This window comes from Rhinolophus sinicus, chromosome 4, assembly GCF_057876585.1.
Source record: "Rhinolophus sinicus isolate RSI-liver-muscle chromosome 4, RSI-T2T, whole genome shotgun sequence".
NCBI classification, from domain to species: Eukaryota; Metazoa; Chordata; class Mammalia; order Chiroptera; family Rhinolophidae; genus Rhinolophus; species Rhinolophus sinicus.
The window spans coordinates 37,619,524-37,645,591 of NC_142504.1; the positions used below are offsets into that span (position 1 = coordinate 37,619,524).

Consider the following 26,068-nt stretch of genomic DNA (forward strand, 5'->3'; position numbering starts at 1 on the left):
CTGGAGCTGGGTGGTCTTCGTCCATGGTCCAGTTGTTGTAGTCGCTTGAGCCATCGCAGCCAGCCAGTAGGTAATCTGCAAGCTTTGTGCTGGTCTGCGCTGGAGGAAACTGAGGAGCTCTGACCCGGAACATCCTGGAACAATGTCTCAGTTCTTGGTATGAGACGGAAGGAAGAAAAGCTCTCCTTTGATCCCGGATGAGACCCCAAGGAATGTTACAGGATTCTGGTGTCTGGTGCCTGGAGATTGTGGTCTCACATACCCAAAGAATGAGAATGCAGACTTGGAAGGAGAGGTAGAGGAGCAAAGATTTTTATTAAAGCGAAAGTACAGCTCTCTTATTAGAGGGGGTACCCAAAACTGGATGCCCCTGAAATTGCTTTTTAATGAAACTGGGAAAGCTGTTGGAAGAGCAGGTTTGGGGGGAGAATCAAGAGTTCTGTTTGGAACATGGTGAGTTTGAGATGTCAAGACGGCAGGTGGATTTGCAAGTCTTGAGTTTAACAGAGAAGTCTGATCTGGAAATACACATTTCGAGATTTTTCAGTGCATTGGTGACTTTTTTTAGAGCCATGAGACTGGCGATAGCCCAGGAAGCATGTGTAACTAGAGAAAGTGGGAAGGCCTGGGTCCCGAGCTCAGGGCTATAAGGCTGAACCAGCAAAGAAGAGAGAGAAGGAGTGGCCAGTGTGGGAGAAGAGCAGTGTTCTAGAAACAAAACGAAGACAGCATTTTAAGGAGGGAGCAGTCTAGAATATCAAATAGTTCTGATAAGCTTGCAAGATGACCCGAACATTTCACAATTCTGTAGCCATGTGGAGAGGTGTTTATGGTTCTAACAAGAACTGTGTCAGAGGTGTGGCGGGAACAAAGAGTGATGGGAGTGTGTTCAGGCAAAGGGGAAAGAGGAATAAGACACAGTTGGACAAATTGTTAAAGGACTTTCTAGTAAATGGGGCAGAGAAATGGGTGGTAGGAGGAGGATGTAAAGTGTTAGTCTCTATTTTTTACTTAAACTGACATGAGAATCAGTCAACAAATTTGGAAGCAAATCTATTTTGCTAGCTTCCTGGAAGAGCTGTTTTGGGGGATAGATCACTATAAACTGTTATTTTCACATTTTCTAAATCCTGTATTTCCTCGCTAACCTTAGATGCCATAACTTTAATAGGCCTTTCACGGCTACCTTGTCATATGTGCTCATGTGCTGTCATAGACACACACACATCCCATATTCCATTTGGTGTCGAGGACACAATCCTGGAGCAAACACTACCTCAGTCCATTGGCGCTGAACCCTCTGCATGTGCAGCCTGGCCATTCTAGCTGACAGTCCTTCCCTCCTCTTAAATTTGCCTGGGTTGATGGCCTGCTTTAGACCACAGTGGTTTCCTAATTAATAAAATCGGTGGTCAGTGCTTTCCCTCTGCAGTATTACTTGCAAGGCCCTTGGCCATATCCAGGAACTCCACTAATTATCTGCTGGTGTCAGCTGTCTGTTTTTCACTTGTTTCCTTAAAGGCATCTCAAGCTTGCACTTTCATGACCCCACTAGCACGGGCACCTGCTCACCCTGTGTAAGCTACTCTGAGTCAGAATTATTCTCCAGAATTTAAAACAGTGGCTAAAAAAGAAAGACCAGGAGAGAGGAAGTAGGCAGATTGGTGAGTGCCATCTGAACTAGCAAAGCCCAGTACAGCTGTTATCACATATTGGCTGAAAGAGGATAGTTGTATCCACTTTACGCCACTAGCAGAGCTGTTTGTGATGAGGAATTTGTGTGTGTGTGTGTGTGTGTGTGTGTGTGTGTCTACACGTACATATGCATATATACACACATATAGATGCACATACATATGTATGTATCTGTCTATTCTACAGTGGGAAGTAGTGTGATTAATTTTTTATATGTAAAAATATCTGAAGCAAGCCATGGTATCACAAATCATTGCCACCCAAAGCAGGGCTAACTCAAGTTTGCATGTATATTATTAGTGATAATGTTTATCTAGGTTAATTTCTTTTATATTTAACTTCACCATCAGTGAAACGTTTTCTCACATATTTTTGAGTAAGAAGCTTAATGCTGTTAAACATAAATCAGAAGAATGTATGTCTCAGTATTTTGCCTATGACATGGTAGGCTTTTAAATTTATGTATTTTGGTATTGGGACTAGAATTCTATGGGGGGAAAAAACAAAGGAGAGCCATTGTCATGCAGGAGACCCTGCTCGCTGCGCCATTTGTCATGCGGGGAGGCCTGCAGGGTCTCTGGTCCCACTCCCCACATAACGCAGGATATGGTGAGGCCAAAAAGGAACACCCACGGAGCCATAGGTAGGGGAGTCATACCACTACGGTCTCACTGGAGGCTGTGTTCACTGGACGTGCAACCTGCTGTCCCTTTTGTCTGCAACCCACCGACGACTCTCTTTCACTCTCCTCCACTCTCCTCTCCTTCGTAGCCGCAGCAGTTATATTGGCGGCTAATTGGCTAACTGGCCACAGCTGACGGCCATCTACTACCCGAGCCAGCACTCCTCCACGTGAGGCCGAGAGCCTGTAAACTACTTTCTGGGGCTCTGTCCCCACAGCCATATAGAAATCAAAAGAAATGATGTATTTTTACATTTTTTTCTGGCAGGAGGTAGTTGAGGGAAAGATAAAGTTAAATGTTCCTGATTTCAAAAAGAGGTTCAGGAAATATGTTTTTTTTCCAGTAAGCACAAAATTTTTTAAGGTTAGATTTCAAGTGATGTGGCGGTGTTTTAAGTAGGAAATAAATAGCTAGATGGGAGAAACGGAACCGTGAGGAGAAAAATGACTAGAAAAGGAAGTGAGATACAAATACATGTAAGAACAGTGGGATGGAGGGATTGTGAGGGGGGTCTAACTGGGTTTCATGTGTTAAAGCATTTTCACTTCCCAGTTGGGCTGTGGTGTTTGGAGTGTTACCGCCTCTCAGTCCCTTTTGAAATAAAAATTACCTGGCTCTACTACTAATCCGGGCTCCACTGCTAATCCACTGATTGTTAACCAACATAACGCCACCTGAAGTGCTAAACTAAATTAGCAAGGGGCTCAGTCTCCCCCTAGCTGAAGGTGGTAGATCTTTTAGTTCATCTTCCATGTATATTTAAAAAGGATTTGTCATCTCTGATCCATTTTACTTCTTTCTGAGGGTTTGACTACCATCCGAAATTGAATATTGATATGTCTGAAAAGGTCTGTGCCTACCTAGATTACTTACCTGCCCTGAACTCGGGATGTTCTGCGTGCTTCTCTCAGTCAGGTGCTGTGGGACATGAGTTCTGAGTAGGACTTGTAGACACTGAGAACAGCAGCGATTGGCATCGTCCCACCCCTGTGCTGCAGACTCTCTCCAGGCTGTAACCTTTGATTTCAAATTGAAAAAGTGCAAATATGGAGAGCTGGCTTTGCAGCCCACTCCACTCTGATTTACGCCAAATTTAGCTAAGCACCCCTTTAATATAAGCTCAATGACTGCATCAAATAAAAATAAATGCTCTATTATTTATGCTGTCTCTTTCAACCCTGGTGCAGCTCCCTAGTATGGAATTTAATGCATAAGAGGCTACTGGTAGTTGTAGTACCCTTTTCCCCTAATTACTGATCTAGGGTTTATATTACGTAATGCTGAATGATTTTAGAGGGTCGACATTGGGGAAGGGGTGTTGTAAAAGATTCTGTCCTAGAATTCAGAGCTGAGAGATGCTGTAGTTATTAATCAATATACCTGCTCATTCCGGGGGTTGGAGAAATTTGTTCAATGTCACAGAGGTGGCAGTGACCATCCTAGACTGTACTCCACCATAGTTTTTACCTGAGACCAGCCCCCATTCAGGCAGAGGAAATTCTGGGAAGAGAATATGGGCCATTTCCAGACAAAGCAGATCTGGTGCCCAGAGCAAGAGTTTGGAATAGCTTGAGAGCACAGTGTGTTTCCAGGGTAGAAGGAGAGAAGTATAGAGTGGTGGACTGAATGGACTTTGTAGTTTGAGTTCTGGTTTTAGAGGTGGAAATCATTGCATGCTACTGAAAGTCATGCTTCAGGCTCCCACTGGCATTCTAACTGAAGGTTCTGATGACTGCTAAATATCCTAAATTAAATTCTATAACTTTCTGCTCTTTGTATTTTTTCCAAATCAAATGCAGTTGAAACACAATAAGCATCTCAGAGAAGCCAAAGTACACTGGAATATTTTTAGTGAGAAATATTAGACTTAAATGATAGGTAGTCTGCACCTAACATTGAAAATTTCCAACGTTCCCAGTTCGATGCAATTGATGTAATCTTATCTTGCTAATTTTCGGAGTTCACTTTAGTGATCATGGTTTGATTAATGAAAAATTTCTTGGTATCACAAATCAGAAGAGACAGGAGAAGGACCTCCCACAGAGGAAATGGCGACTGTCCTCCAGCCCTTGCCTTCGAAATCACACACCTCAGTGTGTGACCATATACCTCCGACGCCCTCTCCAAGTCACCATCCCCCGCTGGAGCCCAAGATGTTTATTAACAATGAGTGGCAGAACTCTGAGAGCAGAACACAGGGAGAGTGTTCCCTGTGTATACTCCAGGAAAACAGGTGTGTGAAGTTCAAGAAGCAGACAAAGCAGTTCAGGCAGCCCACCTGGCTTTCTCTCTTGGTTCAGTGTGGAGAAGACTGGATCCTTCAAAAAGAGGACATCTGTTGGATAAGCTTGCAGACTTGGTGGAACGAGACAGGGCAGTTCTTGCAACCAGGGTCGTGGCAGACCGTCCCTATAAACTTTTTACATGGATTTGCAGAGGGTCATCAAAACCCTTTGGTATTACGCAGGCTGGGCTGATAAAATTCACGGGATGACCATTCCTGTAGATAGAGACTACTTTACCTTTACAAGACATGAATCCATTGGAATGTGTGGAATGATCACCCCGTGGAACTTCCCCCTGCTGATGTTTGCCTGGAAAATTGCTCCAACTCTGCGCTGTGGCAATACGGTAGTTATTAAACAATCAAAACAAACACCAGTCAGCGTGCTCTACATGGCAGCCCTCATCAAGGAGGCTGGCTTTCCACCAGGAGCAATCAGTATTTTGCCAACGGCTGGGGCAGCAATAGCTTCTCATATTGGCATATACAACTTTGCATTCACAGGGTCTACTGAAGTAGGAAAGCTTATCCAAGAAGCAGCTAGAAGTAATTTGAAGCAAGTAACTCTGGAACTTGGAGGGGAAGTCCCAATATTATTTTGGCAGATGCTGATTTGGACTACACTATGAAGCAAGCTCACTAGGGTGTGTTCTTCACCCAAGGCCAGTGCTGTCCTGCAGGCTCTCGCATCTCTGTGGAGGAGTCCATCTATGAGGAGATCCTGAGAAGAAGCATGGAGGGGCCAAGAGGCACATAGTGGGGAGTCCTTTTGACCCCACCACTGAGCAGGGACCCCAGATTGATAAGAAACAGTACAAGATCCTGGAACTCATCCAGAGTGGTGTGGCTGAGGGCGCCAAGCTGGAATGTCAAGGCAAAGGGCTGGGCTGAAGGGGCTTCTTCCTCGAGCCCACAATATTTTCCAGCATCACAGCTGACATGCGGATTGCCAAGGGGGAGATCTTGGGCCTCATTCAGGAAATTCTGAGGTTTAAGACAATGGACGGTTGTTGAAAGAGCCAATAGTGTCTTCATGGTGTCTTCTGCAATGTAAGCTCGGACTGTTTGGATCAATTGTCACAATGCCTTAAATGCCCAGAGCCCATTTGGGGGATTCAAGATGTCTGGAAACGAGAGAGAAATGAGAGAATTCAGTTTGTGAGAGTACGCCAAAGTTAAGACTATGAGTAAAGATCCCCAGAAAAATTCCTAAGAAGGCCAAGAAGGAAAGTGAAAGCCTGCCTGCACGACCCTCCGTCTCTCTTCTCCCTGTGGGGTCCAGCTCTCAGGAACCCAAAGCTGACACTCAGTCCTGATTTAAAGATTTAGATGATAACATGTAGGCCAGGCCAGTCACTACATAATAACTAGAGCAAACCAGCTGGGCATAGTTTCTTGGCATTCTGTAAGGGATCACCTTAATGATACCAAATATTGGGGAAGGTGGGATGAAGGTAATAGGAATAGCTATCGATACATCAGGTGTCTCTTCTCGAAGTAAGGGGCTAAATAAGGGAGCTGTATTAATTGATACCTTTTGTCACAAAGAACTTATCTCTTAAGGAAAGGTAGCCTTTCCATTGTCTTCATTTTCCCCCTTCCAGACTTGCTGCTCACCCACTCCTCCTTCTTCTCCAAGGAGATCTCAGCTGAGCTCATTTAGGGCAGATGTCTGGGCCGGGAATAATTTTCCAAGGTTTTGCAGCCAAATTACCATTTCATGTTATCCATTTCTTCAAAGCAAAACATGACATAGTTTTCGTTAGAGCCAGATGAGACTGAAAATGCCAGGAGCTGCAGATTTACTAGGAAGTAAGAACCTGGGATATTACTGACCCAATCTGGTTTTTTTACTCCCATAAATTCGTGAGTGAAGCATTAGGAAGATACAAATACAGAAATCATCATGTGTAGTTCACAGTTTCTGAGTTTGCTGCATGGTTTTGGGGTTTGTGTGTGCATGCATGCATTTAATTCCTTGGTTATTCCAGAATAAGTTAGGGGGGTGGGATGTTTTTCATAGATTGAGAAGATCTTTTCCAAAGCTTATCTTTAAAATCAACCAAAAATCTATCTGAGTAAGCTCAAGAATTTGGAAAAAGGTAATGCTGGGTGCCTTGCAGAATTAATTTTGTTTCCAATATTGTTTGACATTTCTTACTAAGTGAATTTCCTGTAGTTGGAGCTCTAGCTTGTTCTGCCCCCAGCCCATACTGTACCAACACCTGCTGCTACTCCTAGTGAGAAGGGTGTTTCTTTGGCCTATCATGCCTTAAAATGCCCTAAATCCACTGGCAGTAACCTTGGAAAATCTGGCCAAGCCTGGAGGTTTTCTTTTTCCATTTGTACAATTCCAGTGTGCCACAAATGCCGTGCTCCAGCAGAGCTCCCCTGCCATGCCCAGTGGCTGGTCGGTATACCATTCTTACCTCTTGGCCTCCCGTGGGGGAGGTGAGAGCAGGCTGGCTCCCTTACCTCCCAGCCAGACACTCCTCTTCGGCTATCCAACAACCCACCAGTGTGATATGCGCCATGTCAGCTTCCTTTCCTTCTTCCCTCTTTCCAGCAGCCGAATCCAATCCAGTCTCTCACTTAGATGAAGATCACTTATTTAAAAGAACCAAAAATAACCTAGAGTATATGAAATATGGGCAACACAAATATAGCCTTCTGTATTTAACTGTTTTCTGCTTTCTAACCCTTGCCTATTCACGATGTTTTAAAGAAATCTCTCCTTGCTGTTGTTTGCAAATGACAGTGCATTCAGTGGCCCGATGCCTTGAGAGAGGCCACATGCGAGTTTCCATGTGAATGTCATACTCTCCTCTTATAGCGTGCGCCCAAGTGCACGTATCCATTAACCAGCTAGTTACCTTTGAACTGCAATATAGAATGTGAAAATGAAGATTTCTTTTAATTTACTTAAAAAAGAGACCTCTGTGCTAGCAATATGCATTTATATTGTGTGACAAATACAACAGAAGAGTTAGAAATATCAATTGAATTCTGCATTATTGACCTTCCATTTTCAGTATTTATTCTGAAGTCATGAAAATCTTCATTTCACAAACCAAATAAACTTCTTACAAGTAAACCTTTACTTTTTATTTCATAACTGAGAAGATAATTAATAGGTTTTCATGAGGCTTAATTGTTATAATCCTTAAGAAAAATATAAGCATGGATTTTTAAAGGTAATATAAAAGTGTTCCTCTAATTTGTTCTGTTTGTTTTGTAGGCTACAGGTTCCAGGCTTGCTGTCATTGCCCAGAATATAGCAAATCTTGGGACAGGCATTATTATATCCTTAATTTACGGCTGGCAATTAACACTTTTACTCTTAGCAATTGTACCCATCATTGCAATAGCAGGACTTATTGAAGTGAAAATGTTGTCTGGACAAGCACTAAAAGATAAGAAAGAACTAGAAGGTGCTGGGAAGGTGAGTCAAACTAAGTGTCGTTGCTTTTACCTAAGTAGAGTAAAATATTCTAATCAGTGTTGTTCTGTTACTGTTACTCACTACTTCTTATTAGCTGTGAGAGTGTTTTTATAGCCATTCCTTAAAGCAATCTTATAACTCAATAACAAAAAATAAACAATCTGATCAAAAAATGGGCAGAGGACACTGAAAAGACATTTCTCTAAAGAAGACATACAGATGGCCAATAGACGTATGAAACAATGCTCAACATCACTAATCATCAGGGAAATGCAAATTAAAACCAAAATGAGATATCACCTCACTCCTGTCAGAATGGTCATCGTCAATAAATCTACAAACAACAAGTATTGGTGAGGATGCTGAGAAAACGGTACCCTCGTGAGATTGGTGAGAGGGTTGGTGAGATTGTAAATTGGTGCAGCCACTATGAAAATCATTATGAAGGTTCCTCAAAAAAGTAAAACTAAAACTACCATATGACCCAGCAGTTCTACTTCTAGGTATTTATCCGAAAAAATCCAAAGCACTAATTCGAAAAGATGTATGCATCCCTGTGTTCATTGCAACACTATTTACAATGGCCAAGATATGGAAGCAACCTAAGTGTCCATCAATAGATGAATGGACAAAGAAACAGTGGTACATATATACAATGGAATATTACTTGGCCATAAAAAATGAAATCTTGCCATCTGCAACAACATGTGTGGACCTTGAGAGTATTATGCTAAGTGAAATAAGTTAGACGGAAAGAAAAATACTATATGATTTCACTTATATGTGGAATCTACAAAACAAAATAAATGAACTAACAAAACAAAAACAAACTCATAGATAAGAGAACAAATTCATGGTTGCCGGGGTTTGGGGGGCTGGATGAAAAAGGTGAAGGGATTAAGAAGTACAAATTGGCAATTACACAACAGCCACAAGGATGTAAAGTAAAGCCTAGGGAATATAATCAGTAATGTTGTAATAACCATATGTTTTGTCAGATGGGTAATAAACTTATTGGGGTGATTATTTTGTAAATTATATAAATGTCTTATCACCATGTTGTACACCTGAAACTAATGTATTATTGTATGTCAACTGTAATTGAAAAATAAATTAAAAAAACATAATTGAATGATAGAAAGTTTCTGGAAAACAAATTGGTAATACATGCCCTGTTTCTTAAAAATTAGTTTATTCCCTTTGCCCTAGGAATTTCACTTTTAAGAGCTTCTCCTAAGAAAATAATTCAATATGGACAAATGTTTATATACAAGGATGATTATCACAGCATTTTTTTTTTTTTTAATAAGAAAAGAATGGAAAACCTTGTTCAGTAATAAAGGAGTGTGTAACTGGTTGGGATATTAAGTGACGCATTAAATATCCTATTAATATATATTTAATGACCTTGAAAAGTGCTCTTGATATTTGTTAAAGTAAAAAATAATGATATAAGGCAAAACATAGAAGTATATTCCAATTTTATTAAATATGTATATGGTTAGGAAAGAATGGGTAAGCTAATATGTACACCAGTATGAATTTTTTATTATCTTCTTTATCTTTTTAATATTTTCCCAGTATTATTTAGTTGTCATGAATGATAATCATGAACAGATAGATATAAACATCACATTTTAAAAATTATATAAAATTTCTATAAACTTAAAATATGACCATCATAGAAGAAAGAGCACTGCAATAGAAGTAAAATACTGAGTTCTCAGGTTAATTTTGCCACTGTAAAGCTATGTGGCTTTAGGTAAATGCTTTTGTCTGTTTCAGCCTTTGCTTCTCATTCTGTAAAGAGGAGATCGAATTAGTCAGTCTTCCTTCCAAATCTAAAACTTGATTTGATAAATGACTTAGTATCCTTTTCCATAGCAAAGAAACTCAGGTCATAATAAAGTAATGCAATTAATTTTATTATTAGATATTATTTATCTCTGTTATGGAATTCATGCTAATTGCCACCATTTGTCTTTGTGCCTCTTAGTGACTGAGTGTTCTCTGTTACAGATCGCTACCGAAGCAATTGAAAACTTCCGAACTGTTGTTTCTTTGACTCGGGAGCACAAGTTTGAATATATGTATGCACAAAGTTTGCAGGTACCATACAGGTAATAACCACTGAAGAATGGGAGGGGAGTGTGGGAGTTTTTCAATCATCAGACCTGTTTTCAGGAAGACGGACTTTGGCTGGAAGATAGGGAACAAGTGGAGAAATTACTAGAAGGGAACCATTTTGGGGAAGTACTTGTAATTATCAGGAAGAGAAATCATAAGACCTTGAGCTAAGGCAGGGACATCTCTGAGGTTGAATCTGTACAGTCGGGTGACTGATGGGAAGGGGAGGGAGACAGGATATTGAGAATGACTCTCTGATGCCACATTTGGATGATGACCCTATTATTTGCTCTTGTTGGAAATGAGTTCTCTGCAGAACATGAAATTTGAGGTGTCTGTGGGACCTAATGAGGTGGTGCTTCTTGAAATACGCCTTTCTTCTTCTCTTTACCTTTCTCCAGGAGAGGCCTTCTGGTTCTTCCTTTAATGAACTCACCTAGTGAGAGGTCTAAAAAGTGATCCGAACGTAAGCAAGCCCAACCTCTGAGTCTCAGTTTCTTCTGTGGTAAAAAGAGAGAGCTGGGCCTTATTGATGAGTTTTCAAACTTTGCTGTTGTTGTTGTTGTTGCTATAATAGAGCCTTTTTCTCTGAAAATAGTTTCATTTGAGATCCCAATGTATGAAGTAGATAAAAGCAGAGTAGAAGCAGGAGGAGGAGGCCCATGGGGCTGCCCACTCCCCAGCCTGTTCTTACCTTCACATCACCCAATTCCATGTGGCTCAGAAAATCCACGAATGTTGACTCCTTTGTGAAACCTTCTCTACCTCCCCCCAGAGAATTAAGTGTTCCCTCCTTTCTCCCTATAACATGGTACGTATAAGGTACCGCCATTGCATAAATTATAATCCAACTTTACTCCGGAGTCCCTAAGGGCAAGAATGGGCCTGATTCCTCTGTGTTGTCCAGCCTGGCCACTGCAGCTTGTAGGTGATGGATAAATGTATGTCAAGGGAGTGTTTACTACGGAGTACATCTATGTTATATGTCCAAGAGTCAGGGGAAAGGGGAAACTTCCATTTATTAATCCCTAATAGGCTTTTCATGTTTTCTTGGCCTATTTTAACTTTACCTCAACACTTTGAAATGTGGTTAATCCTCCATTAAAAATGAAGACACTGCAGCTCAGATTGGGCAGCTTCCTAAATTCTCACAAGTGGTAAAGTGAGGACCAAAGTTAGTTTTTTGGCAATTAAACCCACTTGTGTCAGCGATGATTCCAAGCCCCATCATTAACCTATCAAAGTCAAGTAAGTTTCAAAATGTCTTCTTTTCAGAAACTCTTTGAGGAAAGCACATATCTTTGGAATCACATTTTCCATCACCCAGGCAATGATGTATTTTTCCTATGCTGGTTGTTTCCGGTTTGGTGCCTACTTGGTGGCAAACAAGTTCATGGATTTTGAGGCTGTTCTGTTGTAAGTATCAGATTAATATTTACACTTAAATTCTAGAAATAAAACAGGTGAGCATGCTTCATGCCTGGATGGAAAACTGCTGCTGTGAGGCTCAGGAAGAGATTTTAGTGATTCAAAAGGTGGCATTTTGCCTCTGAATCTCTGTGTGTTGTCACTGAAGTACCCTGTTTCATTTAGGGAATCGGTGACTTCTCTCCCCAGTGCTGACTGAGACATTTGACCTTTCCAGATCTGTGGCTAGGTGGAGTGGTGATTCAGTAAGGGGTTTCCAGAAGGCCTTGACATTTGGAAAGAAACCTAACCCTGAACCAAGTATCTGACTCTCTTTAGAGGACTCTAAATGGGGCAGCTAAAGAATGGGTGTGGAGTTGTGCAAGCCCTGGCAGATTCCAGGATAAATTTGCTTTCTTTGATAAAAGGAGCACAGTTAAGATGTAAGAACTAGAGAATTTCAGAAATGACAAGGAATGCTAGATTGGGATTTCTGCTACATCACTGTGATCGGGGGAGAGAGACCTGAATTTTATTATACTTCTGAAGTACTTAGGTATGCTGTTTGGTATTGAAAAGTGTCTGTAATCTTTCTGAGCATCTAGATTTGGTGATGGGTGAGATTCTGCCCTTTGACTACATACCATAATTAGTAGTAATACAGTTTTACATTTAAAACAGAATCATCTCAGCTGGCAACATAATGTGTTAGTATAATATTTTTATCCTATTTGGACTTGGACATGTGCATGTAGTATAGTTTGCTCAGGATGACCACAACAGAAGATTTAAAATTTCCGCTTAATATCTCTGTGTGACAAATGATACACCGGTGCTATTTATGACCATGACTAGAAGATCAAAACCAGGCATCCCTGGCATTGAGGTTTTGATTAGATAATTATTTGATACATTGCTTTCCTCCAAGGTAAGGCATTATTGAATTGATGAAAGTTGCTGACACTTGGGAGTTTAGATTCAGAAAATCAATATTCCAAGTAAAAGAGAAGGGAGACCTATCAGATCAGAGAGCAGACCATTTTGAAAAGACCCCAGGTCTAAATGGTAACAAACCCAAGATTAACTATCTGTGTTATTTGTTTAGAGCTATTAGAGAGAGAGAGAGAGAGAGAGAGAGAGAGAGAGAGAGAGAGAGAGAGACTGCTTGCTACATTAACACAGGCATAGAGTCCAAAGGAAAGGAATAGCCTCATGGTATTATTCTGGGAGGGTTCCCCAGTTCTTTGTCAGTTTCAGGCACACTGTTTAAAAAGTCATGTGCATAAATATGTCCAGAGGAGGATGCCTGGAATGTGGAGAGTGAAAGGAGTTATCAAAGAAGCACATTTTCTACATCGTACTTGCAATGTGGCAGAAATCCCAATCTAGCTTTCCTTTGTCGTTTCTGAAGTTCTCCAGTTCTTACCTTCTAACTGCTTTTCTTTCTCACCATATTCCAATACTTGAAGGGCTGTCCGATGCAAGCGTATAGATTTTTCTTCAATTTGAAGAACCTTTTAACAGTGGACATAATCAAACTTGCAACTCCCCAAAACAGAGGATGGAAGCCAACTTAGGGGAAGTGCCTAGACATAAACATTCAGAGCTGGACTCGATATCCTGTAAAGTCCTTCCCAACTCGAAGCTGCTGTGGGTTCCCATATCATAGGTTAAGGAGATTGATGCATCTTGAGAGCAGCATAATATATGGCTCTGTAAGGATCTCTGACTTTACTATACAGCTCATAGGTATTCTAACACTCTGATGTAATTCCAGGATCACTGCCTATATCCATTATTGATTGCCAAAATATTGCTGCATGACAACCATCCTTTACAATGGCATACAATAATAAACATTTGTTTTTGTGCACAAGTCTGTGGGTCAGCTGGCCAGTTCTGCTGATCTAGATTGGGCGTAACAGAACCCACACAGCTCCCCCTGCATCTGTGCCTTCTCCTCCAGCAGACTAGCTGGGCTTGTGGTAGTGGCAGTTTTCAACGAGGGAGGGAGGGACAGAGGGAGAGGGAGAGAGAGAGAGAGGCTCCCTGAGTCATGGAACTGGCAACAGGCACTTCCACCACATCCTGCTGACTAAAGCAAGTCACAAGGCCAACCCAGATTGACATGATAGTAAAACAAATCCACTTCTTAAATGGAAAGTCACGTTGCAAGAAGGTGAACACACAGAGATGAAAAATGGGGCCGTTTTAGTCAATCTGTTACACTAACATGTATAAAGAACAGTGTTTGTTTTGTGTTATTTTTTTAACTTCTGTTTTATAATTGTTTGATGCAGTGCTTTCTAGTTGTCGAAGTGTCAACTTTCAAGCATTGCAGTTGTAATTCTTAGCACAGGGTATTTTCAGCTGTTGTTTTTTTACAGGGTGTTTTCAGCTGTTGTCTTTGGTGCCATGGCAGTGGGGCAGGTCAGTTCCTTTGCTCCTGACTATGCCAAAGCCAAAGTGTCAGCATCCCACATCATCATGATCATTGAAAAAGTCCCTGTGATTGACAGCTATAGCACAGAAGGCCTGAAGCTGGTGAGTGTGATGTTTTCATTGTATGATCTGCTCCTAACTGATGAAAGTATTCTAGGAGGAAATTTAATAAACTCTGTGCTTTTTTGAATTTGCTGATGGTAAAATAAAACTTTCTAGATCACGGTTTCATTTTAATAAACTTTCATATGTATTAACATCCAGTACTTTTGTATGACAAAGTTACAGGAAGATAGGAATACTGCCCATTTTATAAGCAAATCCTGTTAATCAGGTTTTAGTACATGTAGATTATTCCTAGGGAACAGATTGAGTTACCACACATATGTTGTATTAACAATACATGCTATAAAAACACTGACTCTTTGAGGTCTTCTTTATTAAATTCTAGCAGTAACAAATGAAACCCAATTGGAATATAAATTCACTACCTTCTGACACCTGGTGGTAGAGGGGTTGGCTATACAATATGTTTCCCGGATTACAGCAATCAGATTTATTGAAATTGTTTTGATTTTAGAATACATTAGAAGGAAATGTGACATTTAATGAAGTCATGTTCAACTACCCCACTCGACCAGACATCCCAGTGCTTCAGGGGCTGAGCCTGGAGGTGAAGAAGGGCCAGACGCTGGCCCTGGTGGGCCCCAGCGGCTGTGGGAAGAGCACGGTGGTCCAGCTCCTTGAGCGGTTTTATGATCCTTTGGCCGGAACAGTGGTGAGCACACTTTTATATTCAGCTCATTTCAAGTTTTTCATCATCTAAAAGCCTGATGTATTCTGTTCTCCACTATAAGCTATGGTTTTGAAACCACTAAACAACAGTTGCACTTAAAGTCTGACGTCTTAGATGTGGTCTCCAGGCTGTGTCATCGGCCCCAGCCTCTCTCTCAACACGGCCCCTCTACTCTCGTTTGTGAGCAGCCTTTTTTCGACCCATTTTCCTTCCCTTAATTAAGTTTCAGCTTCCATGAGACGATACAGCAAATATATAAGTAGCCAGAAAGATAGAGGAGAGAAAGGTTGGGAACCAAGGATAGGAAGTGTTTCAGAAGAAGAAGGTAGTCAACAGTGACTGAGGTTGTGGAGAGGTAGGTAAGATGAAGACTGAAAAGACATGATAGGATTAGGCCATTCATGAGCTGCTTCTGACATTTTCAGTGAAGTATTCTCAGTGAAGAAGTGGTGGTAGAAACACATTTCAGCGTGGCTGAGGTATGGTCAGGAGGGAAAATGGAGACCGAATGTAGACTATCAAGAAGGTCAAAGGTGAAGGAAAGGAAAATAAAAACAGCAGCTTGAGTAGGGAGGCAGAGTCCAGGGAAAATAGTGAGAAGGTATCTTGAGCATTTTTATGGCTGAGGGTGAGATAAAGCCATTGATAGAGAAGGCATTGAATCATTTTCTAGGAGGAAAGAAAAGGGTGATCAACAAATTTAGGAATTGGACAAAGAGTACAGAGGGATTCCCTTTTGTTTCCCTAACTAAAAGAATAAGTAAAGGGTCACATTTATTCATTCAACATTCAACAAACCTTTACTGAGCGCTCAGGGGACTGTCTTGGGTACTAGGGATGAGATAAGGGTCTTGAAGCGGGCAGTGAGATTTTAAATGGCTATAATAGAGACTAGAAAAAGAATCAAATTAGGAAGGAATAGAATTTATAGCAAGAAATTTTCATTATGTAGGCATTTAGTATTTGTTGTACCCAGAGGTAATATTAAAAATATTTAACAATTGGAATAGCCTGGGCGCGAACCGGTCGGAATGGACACCTACCTGTTCCACGTAGTCAGAGTGATGCCCTCCAGCTCCATATGGGCCCTACTTGCATTAATGACTGACATGAAAATTGAATTTTCAACCTGTCATCCCGGGCTTTTTTTTTTTTTTTTTATTTCCCCACAGCATTCGTGGTCACTTATTAATATATTTTATTCAAAGACTGTTATGGCTCTATTCTTTCACAACTACATCAGCCTTGTTCCTGATTTTTACTACCTTGTTTTATATTTTCTGTGAATTCTGATTTTATGCTTCAGTTTCGCAATTAAAGTTTAAACAGAGGGACTCTACATGAAGACCTCGCTGACAAAAGAGGCAATCAGAGGAGGAAATGTTAGCTCTCAGACACTAATTATGAGCCTTAACAGACATGTATTAAGCAGTGTGTTAAATGTTGAGCTCTAATTAGTTATGGGGTATCGTGTCTGCCCTCAAAGACTTTAACTGAAGACATAGTACATATACTTCCATGAGTTAGATTAAAGAAGACAGGCTTGAGCTGGTTCTTTTTTTTTTTTCCCCCCAGTTACAGTTAATAAGTCCAGCTGCTTGCATAAGGGCATAAGTGTGAGCATCAAGATGTCATTTGATGCAAAAGATAATGTGAGCTGTGGTTGATAAGTGATTTGTTCCCAGTGTCTACATAGGCCAGTTTGGCTGAAATAGTGGCTTAATTAGAGTTGTGATTGTCAAACTTTTTGATTATAACCCATTCAAGAAGGACAAAAATTCCCGTGGTCTCACAACTGCACTCATAGTTACTTTAGTGGAAAAAGCACTCAATAACAATGTTGAGTTGAAAACACTAGTAATGGTAATCGGTACAATAATTAAATAGGAAGAAAGTAAAGAAATTGATAATTATTCTACACATACGGAAACAAAAGGAGAGCATAATTAAAAACATGGACCATATCAGTCATGATTCAGTGTAGGAAACAGAAACTGCTCTAGGTATTTCAAATAGATAAATATTAAATAAAGGGAATGAGGTACTTACAAAGTCATTGGAAGGGCTGGAAGAGTAGAAGCAGAAAGTGAAAGAAAGTAAGTGCTCCAGGACAGTCAAATTACAGCACTGCAGCTGGGATCCTGTGGCCAGGAAGTCACAGAAAATTATGCCAACGTCACAGCTGCTCCAAACTTCAATACATAAGACCAGAGTGTGGCTTTTGCAAAAACTCCCATCTGCCACAATACGTGTGTTAGCTTGTCACTGCTGCTGGAGAATTGCCCTCTGCTTTCCAGATGTTACACACAGCATCTCTCTGGTAGTATCTCAATTATTTCCAGAACCAGAAGAGGGTCTGGGAAATCATTTTTAACCTTCCAATCCCTTGATTTATAGAAGGGCAGACACAGAACAGTATGGAAATGAATGCTGAGCACATACAAGAACCATCTCAAGACAACAGATAATGCACTGAAAACAGTGTATCCTTATCTGTTGTAGGAATACTGTTATCTGCTCCTGTGCATTTGCACTAGAACTTTGAAATACTGCCAAGTGGTGCATAAAAGCCAGACTTGATGGAAGTGTCCCCAATAAACACTAGTAAATGTGCCAAGTTTTGCTTATGAATAGTTCAGTTATAGGTTACTAGTAATTGGTTCTTATTACCATATAACAATGAGTCTGTGGATTTGAGCATCAATTGATCATAAGAATGGAAGACAGGACTTGACCCTGAGGTCAGGAAATCCTCATGACTGTCAGTAGGCCTGGAATCATACTTTAAGAAACATTGACCTGAGCAGTGGTTCTCAAACTGGTGTATATCAGAATGGCCCTGAGAGCCAGTAAAGAACACAGCCACCCTGGCTCATTCAGGTTCCTGGCCTTTTCATTTTTATAACTTTCCCAGGTGATTCTGATGCCAACTATAGTTTGAGAACCATTGAACATCATGATAAATTTGAAAGGTTTAGGTTAAACTGTGGAGTCTTGAAAAATGAAACTGTGGAATTCTACAAGGGGGGTGGGGGTTCCAAGTTTGGTGGAGCCTGACTTTTATGGACTCTACTTAAACGAATACAAAGTTATGAATAAAGAATTAGGTACAAAAGTGAATATTTGCTTGGAATTAAAAAAAAAAACACACACAACAAAATATTGAAAATTTAAAGACCCTGGTCCCTTTCTTCTTTAGGCAAGTTGTCATAAATACTTACCTGGAAGAACTTTCTGACTATAGCCTGTCCTCCCTCCCACTCAGAACACTGTTGAACTCCCAGCATTTACCCTGGAAGCTTAATTTCGTTAGCTTTACTATTAGATTGCCTTTGGTTTGAGTCCTTCCCAGACTTCTCCTTTCTCCCCTCTCTGGTCCATCCCCCACACCACCGCCAGAGTCCTCTGTCCCTCTTAGGATATACTTAGAAGCCTATGGTCATTGTCTAGATATTAACTCAGTGAGAGCTTGGGTTAAGATGGGGGCCATTCCTCTTTTGAGGCAGGACAGAAAATACCTTTCAATTATGAGACACTGACAACCCAACATGTAATGTGTAGTCCAACCCTAGCTCCCCCAATTACTAATTGTGGGACCTTACACAAGTTACTTAACTGTGCTCATTTCCTTGTCTATAAATGCGGGTTAAAATAACACCACCTCTCTTACAAGGGTGGTTGTGAAGATTAAACAAAAGAATGCATGAGACGTGCTTATATCACAAGATCTATGGTATAGTCAGTCTGCGATCAATTTATCTATAATTATTTCAGAGTAAATACATATAGCGGGTAATACATATTTAACGTTTAATTATTTGTGCTAATAAAACCAAGCAGTAGATTTAACAAGCTAGAATAGAGATAGCTAGTCATTTTATTTGGCCTTACATTATTCTTACTGATGTGTTTACTTTCCTAATTAAGTTTTTATTTAGGCCAGTATTTTTTTAGCAATGCTCACTAATATCCCAGCATTCCTTGGTCTTCCCTCAGACCACCACCCAGGCCTCAGCCAAAGAACTTCTGCATTGATCTGTTTTACATTTGGGCTGCCAAACATGTTTTCCCCAAAAAAGGGGTTGTTCAGCTAACACAGGTTTTAAATAGTTTGCAACTCCAGTGTATTGTATAGGGATGAGGAGGCCCCAATAATATTATTGTATTCAGTGTGACGGAGAGACTCATTAAAACTTGCTGGGATCATTCAAATTTAGCTGATTATATTAGTTAGGCAGTTTCTATTTTCCCCTCGGGCACATAAGCCTGGAAAACAAAATTTTAAAAAGAAAATAAGTACAACTACTCCTTTCCTTAACTTTCCATCTCTCAAGTACAGTCTTCCATTTAATAAGGTCTGCTATTTCGCCACATCTTTGTATGATTTTTCCTGCCTGTCTCTACCCTTTCCACCTTCACTTCACACTGTAAGGAAGCCTGGAGCAAAGATGCTCGGAATAGTCTCCATGGCAACTGGGCTTGGTACCAATAAGGTCATGGCTGTGTTTTCCATTCCTCCACCTGCAAGGTTCACAAACAGAAGTTGTCTTCCCACAGCAAAGATTGTGCCCTTCCCCTATCTCCCACAGGCACCCAGCCAGGCACACAGGATACAGAGAGTATATTATGGTTCAGTATATACTCATCACCAATATTAGAAACACTTGACACTGAGTCACTCATGTCTTCAGAGGGGAGGAACAGCTTTCTCACTTGAATGTCAGGCTTCTCTGCAAAGTAGATCTTTAGGGCAGATATAGCCACATCAGAGAGTAAGGGTTTTTTATCAGTAAGGCTATAAAGGGCTTCCCTGGGCTTCTGCTGCATAATTCAGGGAGCCAAGTCACTAGAGAAAGGCCAGCCTCTCCTTCCTGCTCCTTTGGCTCCACATTGTGGGTGTCCATCCATCTTTTCATGCATAAGCCATCTATCCATGCAGTGTGTTTCCAAGTACATCACACACACACAGACACTAATCGCTGACAGTCCTCGGGTGCCTACTGTGTGCCCAGCACTGTGCTAACTGGAATCCATACATGATCTCATTTAGTCCTCCATTCTGTGAGTTTAGGAATCATCACCATTCCTGTTTTACCCAGAAGGAAACTCTCAGAGAAATTACATCGTTTTCCCAGCATCAACAAATACTTAGAGTATAGCGGCCCCCCTCCCTCCCTCACTCACTTCTATTCCATTTAACTGCTGCACCCCAGTGTTCAAATACCTGATCCTAACCAACTCAGGGCACATCAGAAACCTGACCTGCAAGCCTATTACGTGGTTATAATACTTATGTATTTCTAATCTAATCTCAGCTACTTTTCCTAGGAAAAATTGATACATAAGAATAAGGATGCCAAGATACATCTCAGAAATTGCCCTTAGTGTTGTATTAGTTTTCCATGGCGGTTGTAGCAAGTCACAGCAAATTTAGTGGTATAAAACAACACAAATGTATTATCTTACAAATCTGAAAGTCAGATGTCCAACGTGGGTCTCACTGGGCTAAAATCAAGGTGTCAGCAGGGCTGGGTTCCTCCTAGAGGCTCTAAGCGATCTTTCTCCATCTTCAAAGCCAGCGGTGACTAATTGAGTCTTTCTCCTATTGCACCACTCTGATACTCTCCTGCCTCCCTCTTCCACAGTTTAGGACCTTGATGGTTACATTGTGCCTACCTGTAGAATCCAGGGTCATCTCTTTATTTTGAGATAAACTGATGAGCAACCTTATACCTTAATTCCCCTTTGCCATGTGACATAACATTCACAGGTATCATGGATTAGAACCTGGGTATCTTGGGAGGGTATGGGAGCCTTATTCTGCCTACCACTTGCATATATCAGAAACCAGGGTGAACACAGAAGAAACATGACAGTTCCTTGAAGCATACGATTATGACCTTATTTAATTAAAAAACAAAAAACAAAAATGTAGCCTCACAGTAATTTGGCAATTTTCAGGTGTGAAATAATATTAATTTTGCCAAATTCAAAATGTACTGGTCCTGAAGTTGATCTGTGAACTCTTGTTTTCAGTTCATCGACAACAAAGAAATAAAGCACCTGAACGTCCAGTGGCTCCGAGCCCAACTGGGCATCGTGTCCCAGGAGCCCATCCTGTTTGACTGCAGCATTGCCGAGAACATTGCCTACGGAGACAACAGCCGGGTCGTGTCACAGGAAGAGATTATGCGGGCCGCCCAGGAGGCCAACATACACCATTTCATTGAGACGTTGCCTGACGTAAGTCTTTCTCCAAATTAGGAGCCCAGGAGCCCGTGGCAGCCTTCGTGGCCTATACAGTTTAATTTTTAAAGGGCTGGTTTCCCAAAGGTGAAGAGACATGAGCAACTGCAACACACACACACACACACACACACACACACACACACACACATATACATATACATACAAGCATCTGGCCACACTCCCTATCCCCATTCGATGTTATGTTTACTTGGTCGCCCAACTGACTGTCCCTGTGAACAAGCCTGACTTAAGCTGCATACGCCTGGAGGCCTTTCCCTTCAAGTCTCAGTGTAGGCCCTACAGAAGCAGGCATGACCCTCCCTCCCCATCTCTCTCCCAGCCTTCCTTCTGCCTCCCTGAAACTCTTCCCCATGCCTCAGACCTCCCTCTGTGGAGTCAGGACAGGGAACTGGACCTATGCCAGAAAGAAGGCTCTCTGAATAGGCTGAGCCATTGGAGTGACCATGGTGTCGTGTCAATCTCTCACTATTGACATTTCATAGGCTCCAGGCTCAGCTTGCAGGGTTGATTATTGAAACCTCTGGCCATTGTCCCATGGATGTCCAATGAATTCCTCCTAGGAAGTTAGAGAAACAGAACCTCTCAGCTGCTCTTAAGCCCCTTAGGTCCTATGTTTTGAAGTGGATCTTGACCTGACTCATTTAACCCTTCTCCCCCAATTATCACCAGTTATGTTCTTTATTGTAAGGAAGTGCCCCCTAAAATATAACGCTCAGTAGCCGCAAACCAGCAGGGAAAGCAGTCTCATGGGGAAGGATGGCAATACCAGATGACCCTAACTCCTTCCGGAGACTTCCTTTTCCTGAGGCTCCTCTTTGGATAGCTGCTGCCACCACAGGGGGCATTGTCCTCCTCCCTCCTTTAACTTCTAGCCCAACTGTGGACAACTGGCCCTTCCCAAGGCTAGAACATTTGAAAATATAGCTTCAATCCTTTTACTAATGACAAGGTCAGTGTTCTCAAAGTATGGGCATGGACCAGCACATCAGCACCACCTGGGAACTTGTAGGAAATGCGGGTTTTCAGGCCCGACCCCAGACCTGCTGAATCAGAACCTTTGCAGGTAGAGTCCAGCCATCTGTTTTAATAGCCCAGGTGATACTGACGCAGGTTAACATTTGAGAACCCCCGGGCTGGGGGTTGACAAAGACACAAACAGAGAGTAACCATTGCCGAGCTTGTTAAATATACCTTGTTTCTCTGGTATTTGGGTACTACTGGGCCCCCACCTTCTGGTCTCCTGGGCTCAGTCTGTCACACAGAGTACACCTGTAGACCTTGTGATTCTTTTCCTCAGTTTCTAGACAAGGAAAGAGAAGGCAAATCCCCTAAGTCCTGTTTTCTGTCTGAAGAGCCACTTCTTTCCCTGAGTGATTTGTACTAGGATTTTCCTTACACAGCAGGAGGCTGGTCTAGTTACCTACTGCTGGGCTAGCTTCCCTCAGGGTTCCAGCCCTGTTTTTACCAGCCTCGACAGGCTTGATTCTTCATCAGTGCAACCTGACCGCCCCTACATTTACATGGGGACACATGCTCCTGCCTCACAGGCAGGGGTAGCCCTGGGGTAGCACCAATCCCAGGCATTTGCCGGAACCTCACTGGAGTCTTCCTATTCCATCTACAGGTGGAGACCTTGGTCTGAGTGTCATAGAACCAGGATTGCCATATATAGCAAATAAAAATAGGCAATGCTATCTAGAACATGAATTTTACCGTGAAACTCTGGGTGTCAGAATCAGAGCCTACAGTTTGACTAAAATTTTAGACTGGCAAAGGCCTGAAAGTAATAAGATAGTATTGTTTTCTAGGTTATATGTGTTGTCACATCCCATTTGGGGGCCTCCCATACATTACCCTCTTAACTCCTATCCCTGTCATATTGATTAGTTAGTGACAATTATCAACAACAGGTGAAAATTTGGGGGAGAACTCTAAAAACAAAAATGAAAACAGGAGAGTTCAGCTTGTAAAGTTAGATACCAAAGTAGAATTCCTTAGCGTTCATTAAAATGGTTGAGTACAGGAGGTAGTTTTATAAAAACATACCCCAAAGGCTAGCATCCCAAGAATGTCTTCCCTTCCACACTTAAAATAATGCAGAGAGTGTCACCTACTGGTTATAAACAAAATGAGCTTCAAGTATTTTATTATGCATAGCCTGTTCAAATCAGATTTCCTTTCTCCTACCAATCTTTGTCGCAAATATGAAACCAGACGACTGGCAGAGACTAACATTGCAACAGTCTTCCTCGTGAATGTGCTGACTTGTTTACACTAAAACGTTTAGACATAAAAGTCTGTTTTCAAGAAGAGATCAAATCTGCCATTTAGAGCTATCTTTGTTGTTTGTTTAATCCTCTATGAACCCATTCTTAGCTTCTGAACCTAAACTTTTCCTGTATGTATGGAAGTGGTTATCCTATTTTCTGTAAGCAAACTCTTTTTTCAAATTTTAGTTGTACTTTTCATAGTAACTAAACCCTATTTACAGAAATATAAGACCAGAGTGGGAGACAAAGGAACTCAGCTCTCTGGTGGCCAGAAACAGCGCATTGCAATCGCACGTGCCCTTGTTAGACAGCCTCATATTCTGCTTTTGGATGAAGCCACGTCGGCTCTGGATACAGAAAGTGAAAAGGTAAGAATTTAAATTGGACTCATTCACACTTGAATCAGTTATACTTGAAAGGTTTAAATGTATGCTTCTGTCTTTCACAGTAGAGAGCAAAATTCAGCCAGATATGTTGATTGTTCCTTATGTCACCTTTCAGTGGAATTTAAACACATTCTGTAGCTGTTATTAAATAGAACTAAGATAAAATGAGGCAAATTAGTCTTGTAGCACTTACACTCCAAAAAGCAGCCCTGGATCACTTTGTATTGACCTAATACGCTGCATTCAGGAGACGTATTTCCGTTTCTACTGGCAGCATATCCTCAGCAACTATATAAAAATGTAGGAGGGTGATACAGTATTAAGAGGTGACTGTACCTTAAGATAAATATTAGTAATCATTTTCAGTTTGAAAAGAAATTGATTATTCAGGTTTCTGAAAGACAAACTGATTCTGAGAAGTTCTCTATCTTAAAAATGCCAAAATGCGAGGAGGCCATGTTTGACCGATGGTCAGTCTTCCCGAATTTGCTGTAGAGCTGGACCAGAAGGCTGCTTGGTAGGGTGTTGTGTAGCGAGGCACACCGGTAAGCATTTCTAAACAATATGATGGTCTGTATTTACGGTCCTAATTTTGAGATTAGACAATTCCTGCCTCAAAACTCATCCAAACTAGGATTCAGTTATTTTCTGATGCGACAAAGCCCTTGCTTTGTAAAATCTAGGTTCTATTTCACTGACACTATTGTTAAAGAAGGACCTATGACTGGATAAATTAACTGTGAGGCTTCTTATGGAAAAGGAATTACAGGGAGAGGACTTTTTATCGGCACTAATTCACACGATTATTGGCTAGGTTGTCCAAGAAGCCCTGGACAAGGCCCGAGAAGGCCGCACCTGCATTGTGATCGCGCACCGCCTGTCCACCATCCAGAACGCAGACTTGATAGTGGTGTTTCAGAACGGCAGAGTCCAGGAGTGCGGCACCCACCAACAGCTGCTGGCACAGAAAGGCATCTACTTTTCCATGGTCAGCGTCCAGGCTGGAGCCAAGCGCTAGGGAACTGTGACCATGTGAGCTGTTAAATATTTCTAATATTTGTGTTAAAAGATGGCATTTAACCAAAGTTAAAAAAAAAAGAGTGCTTATTAGAAAAACTATGTAGAGTTACCTGTTTAATATTTCCTGACCCACAGTCATTCCATCAAGTTCAGAGTCTTCAGAGACTTTAAAGGAACCGGAAGAAACATATCACATGGAATAAAGTAATGGTTTCAATTGCATTAGAAAATGGATAGAATAATTCAAAGTAGATTTTGTTCATAAAGTGTATAACTTTTGTTTGTATTTTCTTGTTTGGACTGTAACTGACTGCCTTGCTAAAAGATTATGGAAGTAGCAAAAAGTACTGAATGTTTTACATAAAGTGCCTATAATAAAACTAAACTTTTATATGACTGGAGTTATCTTGTCTAAAACACTTTTTCTTTTTGTATATATATATTTTTTATTAGTTTCAGGTGCACAAGACAAAGTAATACTCAGACGTTTATCATTTATATCCCTCACACTGTGTGAACCCCCCTCCCCCATCCACTATCCCTCTGACATTGCACACAGCCATTACATTTCTGCTGTCTCTATTCCTAATGCTGTACTCCGCTTCTTGTAAGTGTATACATATACATATATATACATATACATATATATATAAACTTGTAGTTGACATTCATTATTGTTCAGCTTCAGCTTCTGGTGTACAGTGCAGTGATCAGGCATCTACATCATCCCTGAGGTGGTCTCCCTAATGAGACAAGTGTCCATCGGACACCCTACAAAATCTTTACAACATTATTGATTACATTTCCCAAATTAATTTTCAAAACCCTGTGGCCATCTTGTGGTTACTGACTGTGCTTTCTAGTCCCTCACCTTCCCCCTTATCCCCACCCCCCCTCCCATCTAGCAATCCTCAGTTTTTCCTCTATGTCTCCAAAATTGTTTCTCATTAGTTCATTCATAAAACGCTTTTAAATACATCACCTCCTGTTGGAATATTGAAGATCATATCTGCATTTGTTAAAAAAGACTCCTTTAAAAATTGCCATTAATTTTTGTGGGAATGGTTAAATAGTGTAAATAATTCCTATTCTACATGTCTTTTCATATTGGGTTCGAAAGAACCATCTACCTTCATTCTTCTTGGATTTGACTTTGCTAATTCTTACATTTCCACATTATGATAGCTCTCACACTGACCACACAGATGAATACAAGATTTTGGGGGTTAGAGTGGGATAGAGGGTA

General features: G+C 41.1%; 1 protein-coding gene and 1 pseudogene across 2 annotated transcripts in view; both read left to right on the forward strand.

The window, feature by feature from the left end:
• The window catches only part of ABCB1 (ATP binding cassette subfamily B member 1), an 85,479-nt gene extending 60,256 nt beyond the window's left edge, over window positions 1-25,223 (forward strand). For both annotated transcript variants that reach the window (XM_074340683.2, XM_088797779.1), the window contains 8 exons: window positions 7,901-8,104; window positions 10,124-10,224; window positions 11,507-11,647; window positions 14,026-14,182; window positions 14,661-14,858; window positions 20,913-21,119; window positions 23,638-23,784; window positions 24,617-25,223. In XM_074340683.2, coding sequence (XP_074196784.1) covers window positions 7,901-8,104; window positions 10,124-10,224; window positions 11,507-11,647; window positions 14,026-14,182; window positions 14,661-14,858; window positions 20,913-21,119; window positions 23,638-23,784; window positions 24,617-24,820 — 1,359 coding nt within the window. In that variant the 3' untranslated portion in view covers window positions 24,821-25,223. The remainder of the gene's footprint in view (window positions 1-7,900; window positions 8,105-10,123; window positions 10,225-11,506; window positions 11,648-14,025; window positions 14,183-14,660; window positions 14,859-20,912; window positions 21,120-23,637; window positions 23,785-24,616) is intronic.
• LOC109457106 (retinal dehydrogenase 2 pseudogene) lies at window positions 4,291-6,007 on the forward strand (annotated as a pseudogene).
• Window positions 25,224-26,068: the final 845 nt, after the last annotated feature.